Raw genomic sequence first — 19770 nt, forward strand, 5'->3', positions numbered from 1 at the left:
ATTGGTTTTTATTTCCACATTAGACAAATTTGGTTATTCTTGTTTATTTGAAAATAGTCAGTTTAAGTTGTTTCTTAATTCAAATCTCATTGGAACTGGTTCTTTATCTGTAGTTGATAACCTATATTTACTTAATATTGTTATTTCATATCATGAAACCTTGCATTTAAGTTTACGTGGTATAAAATGAAAATTAGCCGATGAGAATTCAGTTTTATTATAGAATAAGCGCTTAGGTCATATTTCTAAACAAAGAATTAAAAGGCTTATGACAAGTAAAATTCTTGATTCCCTTGATTTCACCGACTTTCAGGTTTGTATAATGCATAAGAGAAAAACAAACAAGCATAAGGAAAATAGGCGTCGACAGAAGAACAGACATCTTAGAACTTCCTCATACAGATATTTGTGAGTCATTCCCTACAACTTCTTAGAATGAGCAATAATATTTTATTACGTTTATAGATGACTATTCACGTTATGGGTACCTATATTTGATTCATAAAAAGTCTCAGTCACTGGATGTGTTCAAATCATTTAAGGCTGAAGTTGAAACTCAACTTGGCAAAAAGATTAAAGTCATCAGATCTGACTGTGGTGGTGAATATTACGGTAGATATGATGGATCAAATAAACAACGTCCAGAGCCATTTGCTAAATTCCTCAATAAATGCGGTATCGTCTCACAGTATACCATGTCAGGCACTTCTAGCATTAATGGTGTTGCTGAGAGATGAAACAGGACCTTAAAGAATATAGTAAGGAGTATGATTTGTCATTCTACTTTACCAGAATTTCTCTGGGAAAAGGCTCTAAAGACTGCAGCTTATGTACTGAATAGAGTACCAACTAAAGCAGTAACCAAAACTCTATATGAAATGTGGAGAGGCTCATGGCAATGAACAAGAAGACGTACAAAATCTTGGCGATGATTAGATTAATGTGTTGAAGAAGTTTTATTTTTATTTTTTCGAAATTGTAATTGTTGAATTGTAAATAATTAAACTTGTTAATTTTAAAGTGGAACGATTAATTGTTGTAGATTCCTTTTATATGAAATTTTATGTGTACTTTGTTTTTTATTTACAGGAAATATAAATCGTACAGGAAATATAAATTATAGCGTTCTCGATATTTAATTTTCAAATAAATTTTTTTATTTTTTTTCTTGTTTGTGACGGATATATTCGTCGCTATACATATAATTTAGCAACGGTTTAGCGACGGATGTAAATCTGTCGCCAAGTCGAGGTCACTGTTTAGTACCGACGGATTTGCGACTGAATCCGTCGTTCATTATTTCGTCGCAATTAGCGACGGAACTGGCGACGGATTTATTCCGTCGCCAGTTAGCATCAAAAAATTCGCGACATAAGTTGTCCGTCGCCTCTTCGTCGCTAAGTCGGTTAGCGACGAATTAGCGACGGAATAGCTATGGAATGAGGTCGTCGCTAATCCACTGCTTTGTTGTGGTGTCAATTACTTAAAGGAGATTCACATGGTAGTTCATGAATGTCATTATATATATATATGCGAATTTTGTACAATATTTGCGAAGTTTTGCATATTTTAGTTACATAAGGTTCACAAATTTGGTTATGCAAACTTTGAGAGGTTCGCAAAATCATCGTGCAAATATACTTTTTAGTGAGAGGTTGCGAGATCAAGATAACATACCTATATATTGCACAAACCTCAAGAGGTTTGCTCGTGAGAAGATTAAAAAGGTCCTTAAAAGGTTAGGCATTTGAGAATTTTGATGTTGTATTTTCATATTTGGATATGTTCAACTGAGGCAAGGTCTTATTTTGAAAGATCTAGGGGTTATAAATTTTATGACTCTATGAATAAGTCCTTTTTTTAGACAAAAAACACTTGTTTCTTTGAGGATGTTGTGTTTAGGAGAGGTGATAAGGTAAAAGACATTGTTTTTAAAGAAGAATATGTTTCTCTTCCTACAGTTGTTGTTGATAATGATCAGATTTCAATTTCTGCCATTGCTCAAACAAATCCATAACAAGCCAATGTTCAAGATCTCTCTATCCAAAATCAAGTTTTTACTCCTTGAGTACAAACTCAACAACCTCAAGAACAAGTGTCATTAAGAAAATCCACTAGAGAGGGGAGAAGGGAATTTCTAGATGATTATATTATTTTTCTCCAAGAACATGAGGGTGATATTGGCTTAAAGAAAGATGATCCAATCAACTTTCAGCAAGCTATACATAGTTCTAACTCTCAAAAGTGAATAGATGTCATGCATGAAGAGTTTAAATCCATGAAAGACAATAACGTGTGTGATCTTGTTTCATTACCTGAAGGTGTAAAACTCATTGGTTGCAAATGGATATTTAAAATAAAGAGGGATTCAAATGGGTAATGTGGAAAGATATAAGGCATGTCCTGTTGTAAAAGGGTTTACTCAAAGGGAAGACATTGAATATACAGAGACTTTCTTTTTAGTTTCTACGAAAGATTCTTTCAGAATAATGATGGCACTTGTGGCTCATTTTGATTTGGAGTTGCATTAGAGGGATGTAAATACTGTATTCTTTAATGGTGACATTGATGAGACAATATATATAGTGCAACCAAAATATTTTTTCTCAAGCGATACAAAAAAAATGATTTGCAAATTAATGAAATTCAGCTATGGACTTAAGCAGGCTTCCCGTCAATGGTATCATAAATTTTATCAAGTTGTCTTCTCATTTGGTTTTAAGATAAATGAGGTCGATGAATGTATATACTATAAATTTGGTGGGGTAAATTCATTTTCCTGGTTTTATATGTCGATGACATACTATTTGCCAATAATGATATAGGCCTATTGCATGAAATCAAGAAATTTCTAACAAAGAAATTTGAACTAAAAGATCTTGGCGACACCTCTTTTGTATTAGAAATTCATATACATCGAGATCGTTCTTGTGGTATTCTTGGATTATTGTAAAAGTGCTATATCAAAAGGATTCTTGACAGATTTGGCATAAAGGATTGTAAACCAGGTGACACCCTTATTGCTAAGAGAGACAAGTTTAGTCTCGCTCAGTGCCCTAAACACTAGTTTGAAGTTAAAGATATAGAAAAGATTCCCTATGCATCTGTTGTAAGGAGTCTTATGTATGCTCAAGTGTATACATGTCTGCATATAGCATACATTATTGGGATGTTAGGTAGATATCTGAGTAACCTAGGAATGGATCATTGAAAAGCAGCAAAACGGATTATGTAGTACTTACAAAGAACAATGGATTACATGCTCACATACAGGAAGTCAAATCAGTTAGAGATTATTGAGTATTCTGATTCTGACTTTATTGGATGCCAAGACAGTTACAGATCAATGTCAGGTTATGTTTTTCTATTGGTCGAAGGAGCTATCTCTTGAAGGAGTGCTAAGCAGACACTCATTGAATCTTTCACTATGATGGCAAAGTTTGTAGCCTGTTATGAGGTATCTAATCATGAAATATGGTTATGTAATTTTGTCACTAGGCTGCAAATTTTTTATAACATTGAAAGACCATTAAAGTTATTTTGTGACAATAATTCAATCATACTATATTTCAACAATATCATAAGCTTGTCAAAGTCAAAACATATAGACATTAAGTTTCTTGTTAAAGAAAGAGTGTAGAATGGTCAGATATCTATTGAACATATCCATGATTGCGGATCTGCTTACCAAAGGTTTACCACCTAAGGTCTTTCACGAGCATACCGCTCGAATGGGTGTTATATCATTTAATGATATGATGGTTTAGTGAGAGTTTGTATTTGGATGTTCTCAGATAAAAAAAAGTTTCATTTTATTACTTCAATATAAGGCTCAAGTTTCAGTTTCATTTTATACTCATTTATTGTGATCTCACTAAAGAATAAGGCTGGACCAATTGGAAATAGGCATATTCAGATAACATTATATGTAATTTTCATGCTTCACATCCATACTTCGTCTATATCATTGGTTATGTCGATATATGTGATCATTGATGGGTCTAATTATAATGATTGTAATAAAGATCGCTTTGGTTCTATGTTGACATGATTGATGGACCAGATGGTTGAAGATTAGTGTTTTTTGAGCTCATAAGAATATTGTATAATGTGTGATTGTATGGTAACATATGTGGCCCAAGTGTGAGATTGTTAGATATTTCATGTAGACCTACATATGTAAATCACACATTATAAATTGTCTAAGGTGAAGGCTCGTGTAAAGTGATCTTATATGGTTGGGCTATATGGCATCTTATAAAGTATGGTTATAATAATGTGTAGATATCTTATATGCCTTCATATGCCAATTTCTAATTTTATGATGGGCTGAATTGAAAAGAAGACTATAAGGTGGTTATAATTAGGTTATGATCTCCAAAACCATATATAGTGATTGTTCTCTTTTGCCTCCTCATCAAGAAATTGTATCTCTCTTATTAGGTTTAGAGAAGAAAAAAATGCCACCTATAGAGGTTTTAGAAGATTTAACCCATTAAGATCTACTGGTGCAACAATGAATTTGGGTACGCTTCTGCATTATATTTTATTTGTTTATTTCTGATCTTTTCAATGATTTAGCATGAACAAATTTAGGGATCAAGAAATATGATTTTCCTAATCAGAAATCCAACACTAGCAGATCCTACTGGACAAATGGAGCCCTCGTTGGTCCTCCTTTGAGGATTTTGGTTAGTGGTTTGCCGGTGAAATAAATTTAACATTTTCTTAATATTTGTTATTCACATAAATGATTGTGTGTATGTGTTTTATGACTAGGAACCCTCATAGAGAATAAGGCCATTTAGTAGGCCCACTCTTCTGTGAGGTAAACCCCAAGTGGGGTCGCCGACACCCAAACCTTTTATGATGGAGCTCACCAATGAAAGACACATATACACCTAGTGAGTTGAACCTACGATGAAGGGGTCAGTATCTTCTCTCAGCCCACTGGGTGTATATAAATGATTGTGATTGAACTTGCAAAGACTGCAATTGTCCAAGGTCCATTTAGCCAAAGATATTCGACCCAAGACCAATAAGCACCTTAGCAACCCAAACCTGATGAAGCTCCCTCGGGTCATCATGGGTCAAGAAGGTCTTGCTAGATCAAGCATGCTTTTTTGGGGTGGCTTTGGGTTGGGCTTCATGCATACTTATCGTGATGGAAACACTTATTGGATACTTCAATTTATGCTTCTGTCGTGTCCCCTTATATGTTATTCCTAAGAGAACAATAAACAAAATGATGTGTCTTGTTCAGGGATGGTAAACTAGCTGAGCTTGGCTTGTTTGAGTTCGAGTCATTAAAGGGGTGTTTGATTGTTTGTACAAGATTGGAAGGAGCAGTTGAACACATGTTATGTCTGTTTTGTAACAACTACACTATATCCAACATATGTTTCGATTGAACATAAAGTGTTATTTGTGTCCAACATTTGATGTTTATGTTGTGCATACCACTTAGACATATAGATAATGGGTCCAATACATTGTTTTGGATCGTACGACTCGATCTGCCCTAGCATATGAGTGTTTTAACATGTATTATGGATTTTAGTCCCGAATATAAATCTTGGATTTGATATAACTGGATGCCATCTTGAATGAACCTGCCTCACAAGAAGGTTCTCTGAAAACAAATAAATAAGAGATGATGTGTTGGAGTATTGATAGCATGCAATTGACCATCACCTTAGAAAAAAGATTGTTTTTATAAAAAGTTGCATATAACTCAAAACAAGAGCAACAAGAAGAAACCTTATCTAAGGTCATTAACATTCTAAATACCAATAAATGTTTAAATTTTGGGTAATTTGAGAACAAATAAGAATCAATATTTTTAACATATAAATGCTTTAATCAATGTCATGTTATATCAAAATTTATCAAAAAATTGTGGATTTTAGCCCCGAATATGGATCTTGACCTAAGTGATAAAAAATTTGTTTAAATTTTGGATAATTTGAGAAAAATAAGAATTCAAAATTTTTATATACAAATGCAAAAATCATAAATAAATCATATAACCGTAAAAGTACAAGAAAATAAAACATAAATAAACCAAAAAAACCCAAACTACAAGAAAAATAAATCATAAAATTAAATATAAAAAACTCTAATGCAAACCTTAATCAAAGAAAATAACCAGGTTAACTATAAGAAGCACTAATTAAAAAAATTTGATTCAAAGTCCTAATTAAAGAAAAACAAGAAAAAAACCTTAATTAAAGCAAAGATAAAATATCAAAACCTCTAATTAATGAAATTTGATTCAAACCCCTAATAAAACATCAAAAAAAAATACAATCAAACTAAATATGAAAAGCCCTAATCAAAGAAATTTTGTTAAAACCCTAATTCAAACTCTAGTCAAAGAAATACAACTCTAATCAAATTAACTAAAAAATTGGATTCAAATCCCTAATCAAAGAAAAACCCTAATCAAATTAAAGAGAGAATAAGAGAGAGAACAGAAAGACTAGAAAGTAGAAAAGGGGAGAGTGCGAAAAAGGGTAAGAAAGAAGAGAGAGAGGCCAGGGTGCCATCGTCGGTCGACAGCCTCTTGTTGCACGGCTGCTAAACAGGGGTGAGAGAGTATGTGTGCGTTGTTGCCGGCATCTTGTCGGTGGCCTCAATGCCAGCCTCTCGCTGCACAAGAGAGAGAGAGAGAGAGAGAGAGAGAGAGAGAGAGAGAGAGAGAGAGAGAGACCCTTCACCTCCCCTGTTAATCCGTGTTCCCCCATTTCCATTCTCGGCATTTTTTTTGGGGGGGGGGAGGGGGAGGGGGGGAGTTGAAACAGTGAATCACAATGTCTGCTACGTTCATAGTTTAATTAGCGCAGCGTCCCACAGGATGCACAGAATGCACAATCAAACACACCCTAAAGGCACACCTCTGCTCAGGCTTGGCTCGTGGGCTTGTCATGATCTGGGCTGAGCTTGAGCTGGCTGGGTTTTTGAAAAAATTGTTTTTAAGTGTTTTTTGAACTTGATAATATATAAATATATATATATATATATATAATAATACATATAACGCATATAATGTATGTATATTCATATATAAAACATACATAATATGCATATTATATATATAATACATAATTTATGTGTATAATATATAATATATAACTATACCAGCCTAATTTGCCATGTTCTTGCTCAGCTCATTTAATTAAACGAACTAGCTCTTAACTCGGCTCACCAAACTCAATTTCTGAGTTCAGCCGAGCTTGTTGCTAGTCTCTTCTACCAGCCCTAGTATTATGTCCTCTCGGGTGTATCGTACCACCCAAGATAACAATGACCTAGAACTTTAATCCAACTCAACCAAGACTTGTGCTCCTAGATCACTGGAAGGCCAGTTGGTATGGGAATTGGACTCTCCGGAAAAAGTGTTTGACACGGGCTGGAAAGTAGGGGTGGCAATTTCTGACACGACCCGCCAACCCGCCTCTTAGGCGGGTTCGGGTTGGGCTTAAGCCAACCCGTTTAATAAACGGGTCGACCCGCGTAACCCATTTATTAAACAGGTCGGGTTCGGGTTGGGGGTATGCCAACCCGCCAACCCGGCTGACCCGTTTAATAAACGGGTTAGGCGGGTGGGTCAACCCGCCAACCCGTCTGCCCGACCCGTCAACCTGCCAACCCGACCCGCCAACCTGCCTACCTGCCAACCCGATCTGTCAACCCGCCAACCTGACCCGAGAACCTGAAAACCCGTTTACCCGACCCAACCCATTTATTAAATGGGTTGGCGGGTCGTGTCGGGTTACCCGTTTATTAAACGGGTCGGGTTCGTGTTTGCCACAGCCGACCCGTTTAATAAACGGGTCGGGTTCGGGTTGAGGTATGCTGACACGCCAGCCCGCCAACCCGACCCGATTGCCACCCCTACTGGAAAGGGAGTTCTTGATCATAGCAACATTGACTTAGTTTGGGTATGGATCAAGATTCTTATGCCCGAGTTTGGTTCATTGGGTAGGGATCGAGATTCTTATTCCTGCCCTAAACACTAATTCATCGATCACACCTTGACATCAAGTGATGAACCCGTAAACGGATCACGGTCCATAACCCACAAGGCATGATACAATCATCCCGGAGCCCAAGTCATGACAGATTAGACTAACTTCAAAGACAGTTTCCAGACCACACGTCGCCGTGTCCGACAAGGATAGGCCTCAGTTTTTCGATACTGCAACTATAAGGGCGGATCCAAGGGGTGAGGAGGGGCTCAAGTCCCTCCTAAAGTTTTGAAATTTGTTATTATTTTATTATAAAAAATTATATTATTTTATTTTATTATAAAATTTGTTTACCCCCCTTTAAACAAAATCCTGGATATATTTTAGTTTTATATTTTATTTTATTATAAAGAAATTTGCCTCCCTTTAAGAAAGTTTTGAAAATTTTCATTATTTTATTATAAAAATTTATATTGCCCCTTTATATTTTAGTTTATTATAAAAAAAATTGCCCCCCTTTAAGCAAAATTCTGTATATATTTTAGTTTTATATTTTATTTTATTATAAAAAATTGTGTTCTCCTTTAAGCAAAATCCTGAATCCGCCACTGACGGCAACCCGAATTGTCGAGGTCCAACTCCACCAAGATCCGATCCACACCTATTAAACCCTAAAAGTTGTACCCATATCCACTAAACCCGTAGAAACCCTAAAACCCCTAAATGGGCATCAGAACCACCCTAAAACCCTAATCTCCTAATAAATGAAGGCCAAATCACCGAAAGGCAAGACAATCCATGTCATGCACGTGTCCATAGGACCAATGATTGTCCCCATCCGAATCCGGATCCCTATTGGTCAAGAGTCGGGTCCAGTTCGGTAAAGAGGTCTGATTGCCCAACCCTCAAACTTTCATGGAAAAGGGAAGCCCTCGCCTTGCACCCATTTTGGGGGGCACCTTCCTCCCCACGTCCGCCAAACCCCAACACCCTATGAATAACATTTTGGAGAACTGCACAAACATTTTAGCGTTTTTCATAATGCCCCTCAAAATTTCAGCCATGCGCAAAAAAGCCACCCAACATTATTTTTTTTACATTTACGTGAGAAAATCATCCCAGAATCAATGACCTAATCGTGTTGGCTCTGTCTGCTATCGCAAAATGCCCAAATGATGAAAGTTTGATATTTTCAAAATATCACTTATTTTGAAAAATACTATGCTTTTATTGTAGTATTAGTGTGGTATTTAATAACACGTGATAACATAGTTTTTTCGTTGAATTTATGTTTTTTAATTTTACATCTTTGTACAACTTTTTATATAGTTTGGATTTTTATATATCTATAATTTCCCTTGATTTACTAATAGAATAAAAAGCATTTGAAAAAAAAAACAGTTTTTTAATTGTTAAGTTTTTCCTTGAGAAGGAGTTTTATGATGCTATTTTATTAAACAAATCAATAATGAGGGAATTTGACTAAGGATGGCGGTAGACGGGGCGGGGGACAAGGTCTCTTCCCCCGCCATCTAAAAATCATGCCCTTCATCTCCGCCTCCATTTCGACATGGGTTTTGATTTTAACCTTTATCCATGCCTTCATTCTTGTTTCATGTCCTCCATCTCCTGTCCAAATTGAGCAAGGTGGGGGCGGACCTTAATTTTCCCTCGGCCCACTGCCGCATAACTCCATCCTTGGAGGCCCATCCTGCACATATTTTGATTTTAACCTCCATCCTCGATCCAAACAGGGTGAGGCCAGTTTTCCCACAATCTACTGCCATCCCAAAATTTGACTCATTTTCTTGGACTAAACAAAATGTCAACTCGACAGCTTTAGGATCAAATTTCTTTATTTTTTATGTTTTAAAGATACGATTAAAGTCCAGGCTTATCTTTATAAAAATATAAAGTAAAAAAGTGGTTGAAAGTAATAACCAAAACATTAGACGTCTCCTAATAAACATCTTATACTTTAGTCCGGTTTTACGTAAATTCTTGTAAATATTTATTCCCACCCATCTCTTTCCTTTTCCCCTTATCTCTCTCTCTCTCTCTCTCTCTGAGTAAACGAAACATCCTCTACGTCTTCCCGAACCATCAGACGAATCTCGGCCGTCGATCGGTGTTCGCCGGTGAATCTGACGCGGAAAGACGCCGGGGTTTGGTGGTTTCCCCGCTGATCGAAGCGGTTTCGGTGAGCCCTCTCGTCGATTGGAGTCCGTCGCTTTGCCTTTCCTTCAATGAGTTGATCGATTATGGTCGTCGCTTCCGCTGATTCGGACTGGTCGGATTGGTGGTTTTAGGGTTTCCGTCGGAGAATGGCGGAGGGGGTTCTCTGCGGGGAGTCGGGATCCGGCGATCTGCCCCAGACGTATATCTTGGGACTCGTGAGCCCCAGGATCGGGCACAAGCGCGAGTTCGAGTTCGCGGCGAAGGTTCAGTTGGAGATCATCGGGTCGTTGGGGGAGCGGAGGTCCCGGGCGAAAGAGGCCGGCCCTCCTCCTGAGGCAGCCGGCGAGGAGAATCAGGGCGCTGAGCAAGCCAAGAGCGATCCTTCTCCTGCTCCAGATGCAGCGCCCAAGATTGATCATTCTCCTGCTCCAGATTCTGCGCCCAAGATTGATCCTTATGCTGCTACAGATGCAGCGCCCAAGATTGATCCTTCTCCTGCTCCAGATGTGGCACCCGTTCCGGTGGAGCCGGTGGAGAAGGCACCGGAGGTAATCGAGGCTGTCAATGTCGTCAATGAGGCTGGCACGCAGAAGCACGAGAAGACGCCACTTTCTAGGCCATGGGTGTCGCTTAGGAGGATCACCAGATCGGAATTCAAGAGGTTGAATGGCAGTAAAGAGGCCCCTGGATCGGACAAAGGGGAGCGTTCTTTGATCAAGCAACCCAGGGCTTCCGAACCCGTCCGTGTTTTCAAGAGGAGGCGTCTCAATGGCGACGCCGATGCCCTAAACCAGTGGTCCAGTGGTGATGGCGTTGCCAAGCAGGGACGGCCGGATGATGATGAGAATGCCAAGGAAGGGAAGACGGGTGTGGAGGGAGATCCTTCTTCTGTCCTGGTAACGAGTGTGGATCAGGGGAATTCGGCTTCGGCTGAATCAGTTGAAGGCTTGTATTTGAAGGAATCAACACGCCACAAAGTGGAAGAGGAATCAGGATTGATAATAGCAGAGAGGTCATCTTCAGAGGTCGTTTGTGCCAGGGATCAGGAGGAGTCTGGTTCATCTGCCAGCAATTCGGGGATCAATCATGCCAATCTACAGGATAATTCGAATAAGCTGGAATTGAAGATGTCAAAGAAGATTGCCTTGACCAAGTTCCCAACAACAATCAAGGAATTGCTTGCAACTGGTTTGCTTGATGGATGCAAAGTACGCTATCTATGTCGTGCTGCAGGGAAGGTATTAATTCTGAATTCAATGGCTTAATTTATAGATAATGTCATCTTTGACTCACGTTTTGGATGTAGTCCTGCATGCTTTTGACATATGCTGTTGTAAATTGTTAGGATGGACTCAGTGGCGTAATAAAAGATGGAATGATCCTCTGTTTCTGTTCATCCTGCAAAGGCAAAAAAGTGAGCATATGGTTGCTGTTTCGTGTGTTATGTGCTTAGATTATTTGAAGAAAACTCTGTTTTGACCTGAAATGGATGAATTTTTCAATTTGCAGTCTGTTACGCCTGTTCAATTTGAGCTGCATGCTGGTAGTCATAATAAACGTGCAATTGACTATATTTACTTGGAGAATGGGAGGTCAATACGTGATGTATTGAGATCGTGTGTCAGAAGTCCACTAGAAATGTTTGAGGAGAGGATTCAAACTGAAATACGTTTGTCAACGAAAAAAGGAGTCACTCGTGAGCCCTGCAAAGGTAATAAGCTATTCAACAATCTCTGTTTTTTGCGTGGCTTTTGACATGTGGAGAATTTTGTCAATATTTTGTTATGCCTGATGTCATTGTATAATCTGTAATTTTGCCCGATTTAATTCTTCTGATTTTATGTCATTTAGGATTGGTTGATGCCACAAGCCATGGAAGATTACGCCAGTTTTGCAAGAAGCCCTTGGCACCTCAGCAAACCCCTGCAAAGAAAACCCATAGTGCAAGGTGAAGAAATATTAATTCATCTATCTGCTTGAACTATTTCATATGAAAAACTTTTAGCTGTATATGCAAATAGATTCAGTTAGTGTTTGGTGTTTCTTTTCTCGTTTGATGAGGTATGGATATCATTTGGTCGTATGAACAAGTTGTTTAGGTTCATTTTCCCATATGTTACCTGGACGCTGGTACAGTGTGTTGGTGTTGAACACTTGTACGAGTGTTGGACACATTGAGCACAAGTGAGCGAGAGGGAAATGACGTGGGACAAGAGTGAGAAAGAGAAGGAAGGTCACCAATTCTCAAATAGAAGATTGAACAACCCCTTTGTCATGACATGAAACAATATATGAAAGCAAGAGATATGGAGGAGGGGGAAAAAGCTATACGGAAGCCCAAAAAAAGAAAAAGAATTGAATGATAATAAATTAAAAAAGGTAATTGGTAAATTTTTCTTGAAGTTCAGATGGAAATTTGCTAGGCTCTTCTTAAAAATGAAACTCAAAAGACTATTTGGTGCTAGAGGTCATCACAGTTGATACTTGAAGAAACACAAGGTAGTTTGTAAAATATCAAAAACCACAAGTACCATGTACAAACAGTTTTCTCCCAAGCTCAAGTTCTATAAATCTGAGCTTCCAGTTTTTTTCCCTTTCACTATGTTAGAATGCTCTGTATACTTTTTTGCTTTTTCATTTGGGTTCTGAATTTGTGTACCATTTCCTTGTAAATGAGTTGATCTCATTGTGATAGATGCACAACATTTTCTTTGAATGAGACAGTATGCCACTTTGTCAATTTACCTTTTCACATTGATTGGTCCATTCAAATGCCCAGGCCTTTGTTATTTCTTTTTATCTTAGGCAGGCTGCAACACTGCCACTTGTATTAGATCTCCGAGCATGAATCTGGTATATCCTGGATTTCACAAAATACTATGAGAGACATTCTCTCTGTGATAAACTCTGGCTTCTTCTTTTATGGAAGAAAAGGGAATTTTTGCATATGAAATGAGACACATTTTAATGCTTTTGAGAGTTGGGTGGAGTAAGAAACTAAATTGGTGGAAGCCTAAAGATACTGGAGGTACCATCATTGTCAATTTGACAATAAATCAATATCACAAGTACAATGTTATGAGTTTGCATATGGATAGACGGTTCTTCTTTGCTCTTTTTTCCTTTATGCTATTTTACCTGGACACTGACACGAGTGTTGGTATCATAAGTACAATCCTCTGTCTATGTTGTGACTGAGCTATAAAATTTCATAGGGAAACTGTTTTCTGAATTCTGATAGATGCTTCAGGTTTGAAATCTAGATAGCAAAACATACTATTTTTTTGTTATTATCTCTTTCATTTGTGCTTCTACTGCAATGAATCCTTTTGCATAACATGTGGAAACTGTCTTTTGATTGTCCTTATGCACATGCAGATTGCCAAAATCAACCCTTACTTCTAAATCCCCCAGTACCATCGCCGGGCATAATGTGTCAAAAAATAAGAGTGCACAGGCTAAGCTGACCAAGAAGTTTGTGCCCTTACCTTACTTTACAGCATTTTTTCTCCTATTCATGCTGGTTCTTCTGTGTTGTTATTTGAATCATATTGATCTGATGAGGGTGACTATTTTGTTTGCAGGGACTTGGGCCTGCATAAGTTGGTGTTTATGTCAAGGGGGCTACCTGATGGAACTGAAGTGGCATATTATGCCCGTGGTCAGGTTGTTCAATACTAAATAGTGAACTTATAAAGTAATTTTACTCGCTGTTTGATATCTTTTTAACTTGGTCATTCCTGTCATTTTCCCACAGAAATTACTTAAAGGATATAAACAAGGATATGGCATATTCTGTTATTGCTGCAAAACTGAGGTACATAATATATTCTGCTGCCATATCTTTTCATCTATGTACATACACACATATTCACCCAGACACTTGTCCAGTTGTCCCAGTTGGATTAAGCTTCAAGTGTTCAATTTTCAGGTCAGCCCCTCGCTGTTTGAAGCTCATGCTGGCTGGGCATCACGTCGTAAACCGTGAGCTATCCAGGATATATTTAGCTTGTTTTGGCTGTTTATTATGACATACTGGCATGTGATTCTTATGCATCTAAGGTGTTGTGTCATTCCAGATACCTACACATCTACACCTCAGATGGAGTTTCCCTTCATGAGTTTGCCATGTCATTATCAAAGGGTCGGAAGCTTTCCGCTAGTGATAATGATGACCTTTGCACCATTTGTGGAGATGGTGGAGACCTTCTGCTTTGTGATGGATGTCCAAGGGCCTTTCATACAGGTGAATTCTCTTTTATGTTACTGCATAATGCTGGTTTGTGTTTCCTTGTGGTAATGTAATTTCACTACTTATGTGGTGCGATTATTCATTCTCTTACTATATAATGTTGGTTTGTGGTTCCTTTTGTGTGTGAACTCGGTGCCTGTGTGGTATGAATATTCATCATCTTCTTCGTTTAAACCAAATGACTTGTTATAAAATGAAAATTAATACCATGACTGTATACGAATTTCGAATATAAGCCTAATTACGTTATCTTTTTTATTTCATTTGAAATTTCAGCTGGAATCTTTGTACATTTTAACTGATTGTGTGTTATGGAATTGTTGAGAATAAGATTGGTGTGATTTCAATAAGATCACAAATTTCTGTATTTTGGTAACAATGTTAAACAACAAAAGTTAGAAAGAGCCATGCCTTGGTTTGAATCCACCATGATTCAGTTAGCAAGAGCTTATAGTGTGGGTAGGGGAGGAGAGCTTGGTAATCACCACGGCATTGCATTCCTTGGGCTAGGCCATTTGGCAAGAAAATTTCTTTTAAAAGACGTGCAAACCAATGGTTTTTTTGGTTTCTTGAAGCTCGCATGAGACTGGTTACTTGTCATATTTTGTGATGATTACTTAGTGCTAATCACTTGGAAAGTCTGTTTTTTTTTGCTGCACATGTTAGATGTTCTATGAGCTTCTTGTTTTGTTAGTTTATGCTCTTGTTGAAACTTGATCACTTTGATGTTGATTTCAGAATGTGTGGATCTCTCATGCATCCCCCGTGGTAATTGGTATTGTTCATATTGTGAACGTAATTTCGAACAAGAGCGGATTGCAGCTTGCAGTGAAGATGCATTAGCTGCTGGGAGAGTTCCAGGGCTGGAGCCTTTGGAGAACCTGCATAATCGTTGTACTCGTGTTGTCAAGAAACCACAAGTTGAAATTGGTGGTTGTGTGTTATGTAGGTCAGTATGCAAATATGATTTCATCCATATATCTTTCTCCAAGATTTTTATTATTATGGTAGTCATTTCTTTTATTCTACTTTTATTGTAGGCAACTTTTTAGGAAAAAAGTGAATGCATTTATATAGGGTGTTGTATTTTCAATTTTCTGTTTATATTTGTTGGCTTGCATATTTGATGTTCAATGCACAGTGTTGATGTTCCGTTTTTTCTGGTTTACTTATTTGTGGTGCTGCTGGATTCAGGGGTCATGATTTTAGCAAATCAGGATTTGGTCCTCGAACTGTTATGCTTTGTGATCAAGTATGCTTTTTCACATCCTATTTGCAGCTTTTTTATGTGTTAACTAGGTCTAGTTCAGTTGTTCTTGATGTTAGCTAAGTCATTCACTTTGTTTTGTACAGTGTGAGAGAGAGTTTCACGTTGGTTGTCTGAGGGATCATGGACTTGGTGATCTGAAGGTATGGGTTTACTGGAGCGTTTTTCTGTTTATAAGTGCTGTTGGGAAAATGTGAATTTTTGACATCCAGTGGCTCTTCTTGCATGTTCATTTTTTGTTTTTTTAAATAGGAATTGCCAAAAGAGAAGTGGTTCTGCTGCACGGATTGCAGTAGGATTCATGCTTCTTTGCAGAAGCTAATTCTCCGTGGGGCGGAGAAGCTTCCTCCTCCTCTTTCAAATGTGATTAAGAAAAAACTTGAAGAGAAGGACGTGGATAGTGATCTTGATCCTGATATAAGTTGGCGGCTTCTTAGTGGAAAAAATGCCTCTCCTGATAGTAGATTATTACTATCCAAAGCTGTTGCTATTTTCCAAGTAAGTATCTTATATATTAGTCATTCAAATTTGTACATTCTTGGCTTCCTGGTTTCATCTGCCTTGGTGCTAGATTGGAATCATTACATGCTGAAATCAAAGGGTCCTCGTTTCGTCGCCAACAATATGTGATATTGTTACTTGAAATGCCTTTGCCCTTCTTTATGTAGTAAAAAAAGTGAGGCAACCATGGAAGCAGGATTCCATCTGTTCATCTTTCCCATTTTATTTGAAAGAAATGCCACCAGTAGGAAATCAGAGATCTATTACAAAAAGAAATGTAGAGAAAGTGGGAAAAAATGACAAGAAAAAACGAAAGCAAGCTAAAGTAAGATACATAGACCAAAGGAACTGTTATTTTGAAAAACAAGTAGGAATTCTTAATTTTCAAAGATTGTTGCATTTGTATTTCCTGATGTGGAGTACTTATCTCTTTATGGTTTAATGTCCCTACCCTGTATCCTTCTTTTCCAGGATTGCTTTGATCCTATAATTGATGCAGCATCAGGTCGGGACCTGATCCCACCAATGGTCTATGGGTGAGCATTTGTCTTTATTGCTTGTCTTGCTAAGGCTACGGCGGACCTCTTTTAACTGTTTCCATTCTACTATTTGACTTCCAAGCAAAAACTTGTAACTGAAACTGATCTATGGTCTTTCAACTTCTGTAGAAGGAACATAAGAGGTCAAGAATTTGGCGGGATCTATTGTGCAGTATTGACAGTAAAGTATGGAAAGTTCAGTTAATATGGAACATCTATCTAGTAGTTCTCTCGATTTAAGGGTTTCCTGACAATTGCTGCCATTTGTTCATGCAGCTCAACTGTCGTATCAGCAGGAATTCTCAGAATATTTGGGAAAGAAGTTGCAGAGCTCCCATTAGTTGCAACGAGTAGTGGAAATCAAGGAAAGGTGTGGTAGCAATCCAACTTCTCTCCTGCATTTTGTGCATTTGTCTGTACAGTCAATGGAATTATTCATCTTTTATCCTACTGACACTTCATTTCATCTGATTGTAGTCAATAATTTCTTGAAGTTCTCTAACTGTCAAATTGCTGATATTGACTTTAAGATATAGAAGGCTGAAATATTTTAAATTGTAATAATGCCAAAACCGTTAGACCATCCTTTCCATCCCTAGGGTCGCATGTTTATACTTTTATTGATTGTATCCTAGCATTTTACTCTAGATGCATCCTAGGTTCTTTGGAATTAGTGGCTCTTTCGTGGTCAGTTTTACAGCTTGTTTAGTTGGTGATTGCCTTTGAACAGATCAGTGGATATGGTTGGTTTGCTTTCAGTATCTGCCAGACAAATCTAATATTTATCTGAAATTGCTGGCGAAAGAAAGATCAAAATATACATGCTTTGAATACTTCATGGTTTGTATACTGCATTTGAACTTTGAACAAAAGAAGGGAACTTCAACTTTTCTAAGAAATTCTCCAATACACTGAAAATAGCAACCTTAGAAGAGTTTCTTTATAGTTTGAAAGCATCATGTTAACTTTGAACTATCTAATTAGATAGATTTTGTGAGCTCCAACACATTTAATCATTGTATTCTTGAATTGTAGCTATTTCAAACCATTTCTCCCATTTTTTTTATTATTCTGATTCATATCACTTGTAAAGTTAACAGGATAGAATTTTTAGAAGTCAATTATAGGCCATCTTGAAAGCATGTGAACAGTAGACACATTTGATTCATGCTATAATATGGAAATTGATGAATGAATCACATCAGTTAAAAAAAAGTTGCATCAGTTCCATGCTTCATGGTCTCCATCACATTAAGATTGCTTCACTTGGTGCTAGGAAGCATTGGCATGCTTGCTTCACTTCTTACATTAAACTGATGTTTTCTATATTACTTCCATTCCCCCCATGGGTTTCGTGCATTCTCTCCCACTCTAGTTTACTAGGTGTAGCTTGAGTTCATGTCCAATAAAAATAGTATACAATTTGGTGCTTAGTTTAGGACTTGTGGCTTGCTTCATTCCAATGTGGGATCCGAGTTTATTATCATTGTGTTTTCCTTACAGGGTTATTTCCAATCATTATTCTCGTGCATAGAGAGATTTCTTGGATTCTTAGAAGTAAAGAATCTCGTGCTCCCGGCTGCTGATGAAGCTGAGTCTATATGGACTAAAAGATTTAGTTTCTCAAAGATGAGCCAGGATCAGGTGCCTTTTTTTCCTGCTAATTCATAAAGCATGCGTGTGCATACATTTTCTTGAGTGTGGGCTACTAAAAGGTTATAGACAAACTTCTGCAGGTTTCGAAATACACAAGGGACATACAGATGATGACTTTTCAAGGCACATCGATGCTGCAGAAATCCGTTCCCAAGTGTCGTTTGGTTAACCGCCCGGTGAATGCTAGCCCGACCAACACTAGCTGACATGACATTTTGTGTCCATACGGGGAAGCTTCTTTTTGTTCTGGAAATGAGGCGCTTGGACTGGCATGCATATTTTTTTTTATGTACAGGAAAGTTGCCTCCTGCTGTTGGTTTCTGATTGTGCTATTTTTGTATAGAAATGGGAAAGTAGTAGTTCAATTCATAGAAGGCAGGAATTTGAAGATGCTTATTTATGTAACTGTATAGAATTTTATGCTGTTTTTCCCTTTTTGAGGAATATGAAAAGGAATTTTTTAGTGTCTTTTCGAGAGAGAGAGAGAGAGAGAGAGAGAGAGAATTGTGAAAGGGGCTAAAGAGGGGATACCTGTGGACCTTTTGGAGGATGGTGGCCTAGGGTTTAGTTAGGTTTGGTTCGGACCCAAGTGGAACCAAACCCAGACCTGATTTGAGATGCTGGTATTGGTTCCAAACTTGGGTTCAATCGGACACCATAAGATAAACTGTACCTGAATCCTATAAGGATTACATGAACCAGACCTGGACCATACCCGATCAAATAATAATTTTTTTCCTTTTACATTGAAAATTTGCAGATCCTAGTTAGAACTGGCATGGAATTTTACAAATCATACCTGGCTCCATATATTAATCAGACCTTTCAGGTTAGACACGGATTGTAATCACACCTTATTTATCACTAAACCCTGACCTCATATGGTTTGGTAAGAATCGGGTTTGGGTCAAACCCGACCCATTGGCACCCCTACCTTTGGCTCTAAGAAAGGGGCAAGTTTATGTCTTTTACAAAGCGTCATGCTTTCGATAATGGACGGTGGGTACCTGCCAAATGATTGGAGTGGGACCCATACTTTCCGGGGGATCTCTCTTCCTAGTACTGGTGTACAAAAGCCATAAGTACGTACCACTGTCACAACTTTAAAAAAGATTCTTATAAGTTAAGAGACAGAATCAACTTGGTAGTCAGTCAGAGGCCTAGTTACTTCTTGGGCCTGGAAGGGCTTGACTCACAGAGTGTCACGACTGACCAGTCCACTTGTTCGGACCTGCCTAGTCAGGTACAGTTTCGACAAGGGAAATGCTTCCGTCAACATGCACTAACCTTAAAACTTAACCCCATAACTGACTCACGTGTTGCACACGTGGCAAGCAGAGTTGTTGAGAGTGCTGAGATGAAGGCACCGGATCAAACCCAGCTGGTGCACGGGTGTGTCCGTGGCTT

At 38.0% G+C, this 19770-nt stretch overlaps 1 protein-coding gene across 2 annotated transcripts; it reads left to right on the forward strand.

Annotated features, from left to right (window-relative positions):
- Positions 1-10024: 10024 nt before the first annotated feature.
- Positions 10025-18831, forward strand: LOC149845632 (uncharacterized). 2 transcript variants are annotated; one of them, XM_089995877.1, is made up of 18 exons: positions 10025-11386; positions 11494-11562; positions 11658-11859; positions 12000-12096; positions 13527-13622; positions 13733-13814; positions 13906-13965; positions 14080-14132; positions 14228-14394; positions 15139-15349; positions 15595-15652; positions 15754-15810; positions 15920-16165; positions 16640-16704; positions 16837-16893; positions 16984-17077; positions 18211-18351; positions 18444-18831. In XM_089995877.1, exons 1-18 carry the CDS (start codon positions 10295-10297, stop codon positions 18567-18569), a joined length of 2973 nt encoding a protein of 990 aa, XP_089852003.1. In that variant the 5' UTR covers positions 10025-10294; the 3' UTR covers positions 18570-18831. The 2 variants fall into 2 exon arrangements, with proteins under 2 accessions (XP_089852003.1, XP_089852004.1); XM_089995878.1 differs by lacking the exons at positions 16640-16704; positions 18444-18831 and having other exon boundaries at positions 18211-18346.
- The last annotated feature ends 939 nt before the right edge of the window (positions 18832-19770 follow it).

Source organism: Nuphar pumila, chromosome 2 (assembly GCF_984573655.1).
Source record: "Nuphar pumila chromosome 2, dmNupPumi1.hap1.1, whole genome shotgun sequence".
Classification (NCBI taxonomy): Eukaryota; Viridiplantae; Streptophyta; class Magnoliopsida; order Nymphaeales; family Nymphaeaceae; genus Nuphar; species Nuphar pumila.

Coding starts and splice junctions, on each gene's coding strand:
- LOC149845632 (XM_089995877.1), top strand. CDS start 10,295: ATGGCGGAGGGGGTTCTCTGCGGGGAGTCGGGATCCGGCGATCTGCCC. Junction 15,350..15,594: donor GGTGGTTGTGTGTTATGTAG/GTCAGTATGCAA, acceptor TGCTGGATTCAG/GGGTCATGATTTTAGCAAAT. Junction 16,894..16,983: donor TGTGCAGTATTGACAGTAAA/GTATGGAAAGTT, acceptor TTGTTCATGCAG/CTCAACTGTCGTATCAGCAG.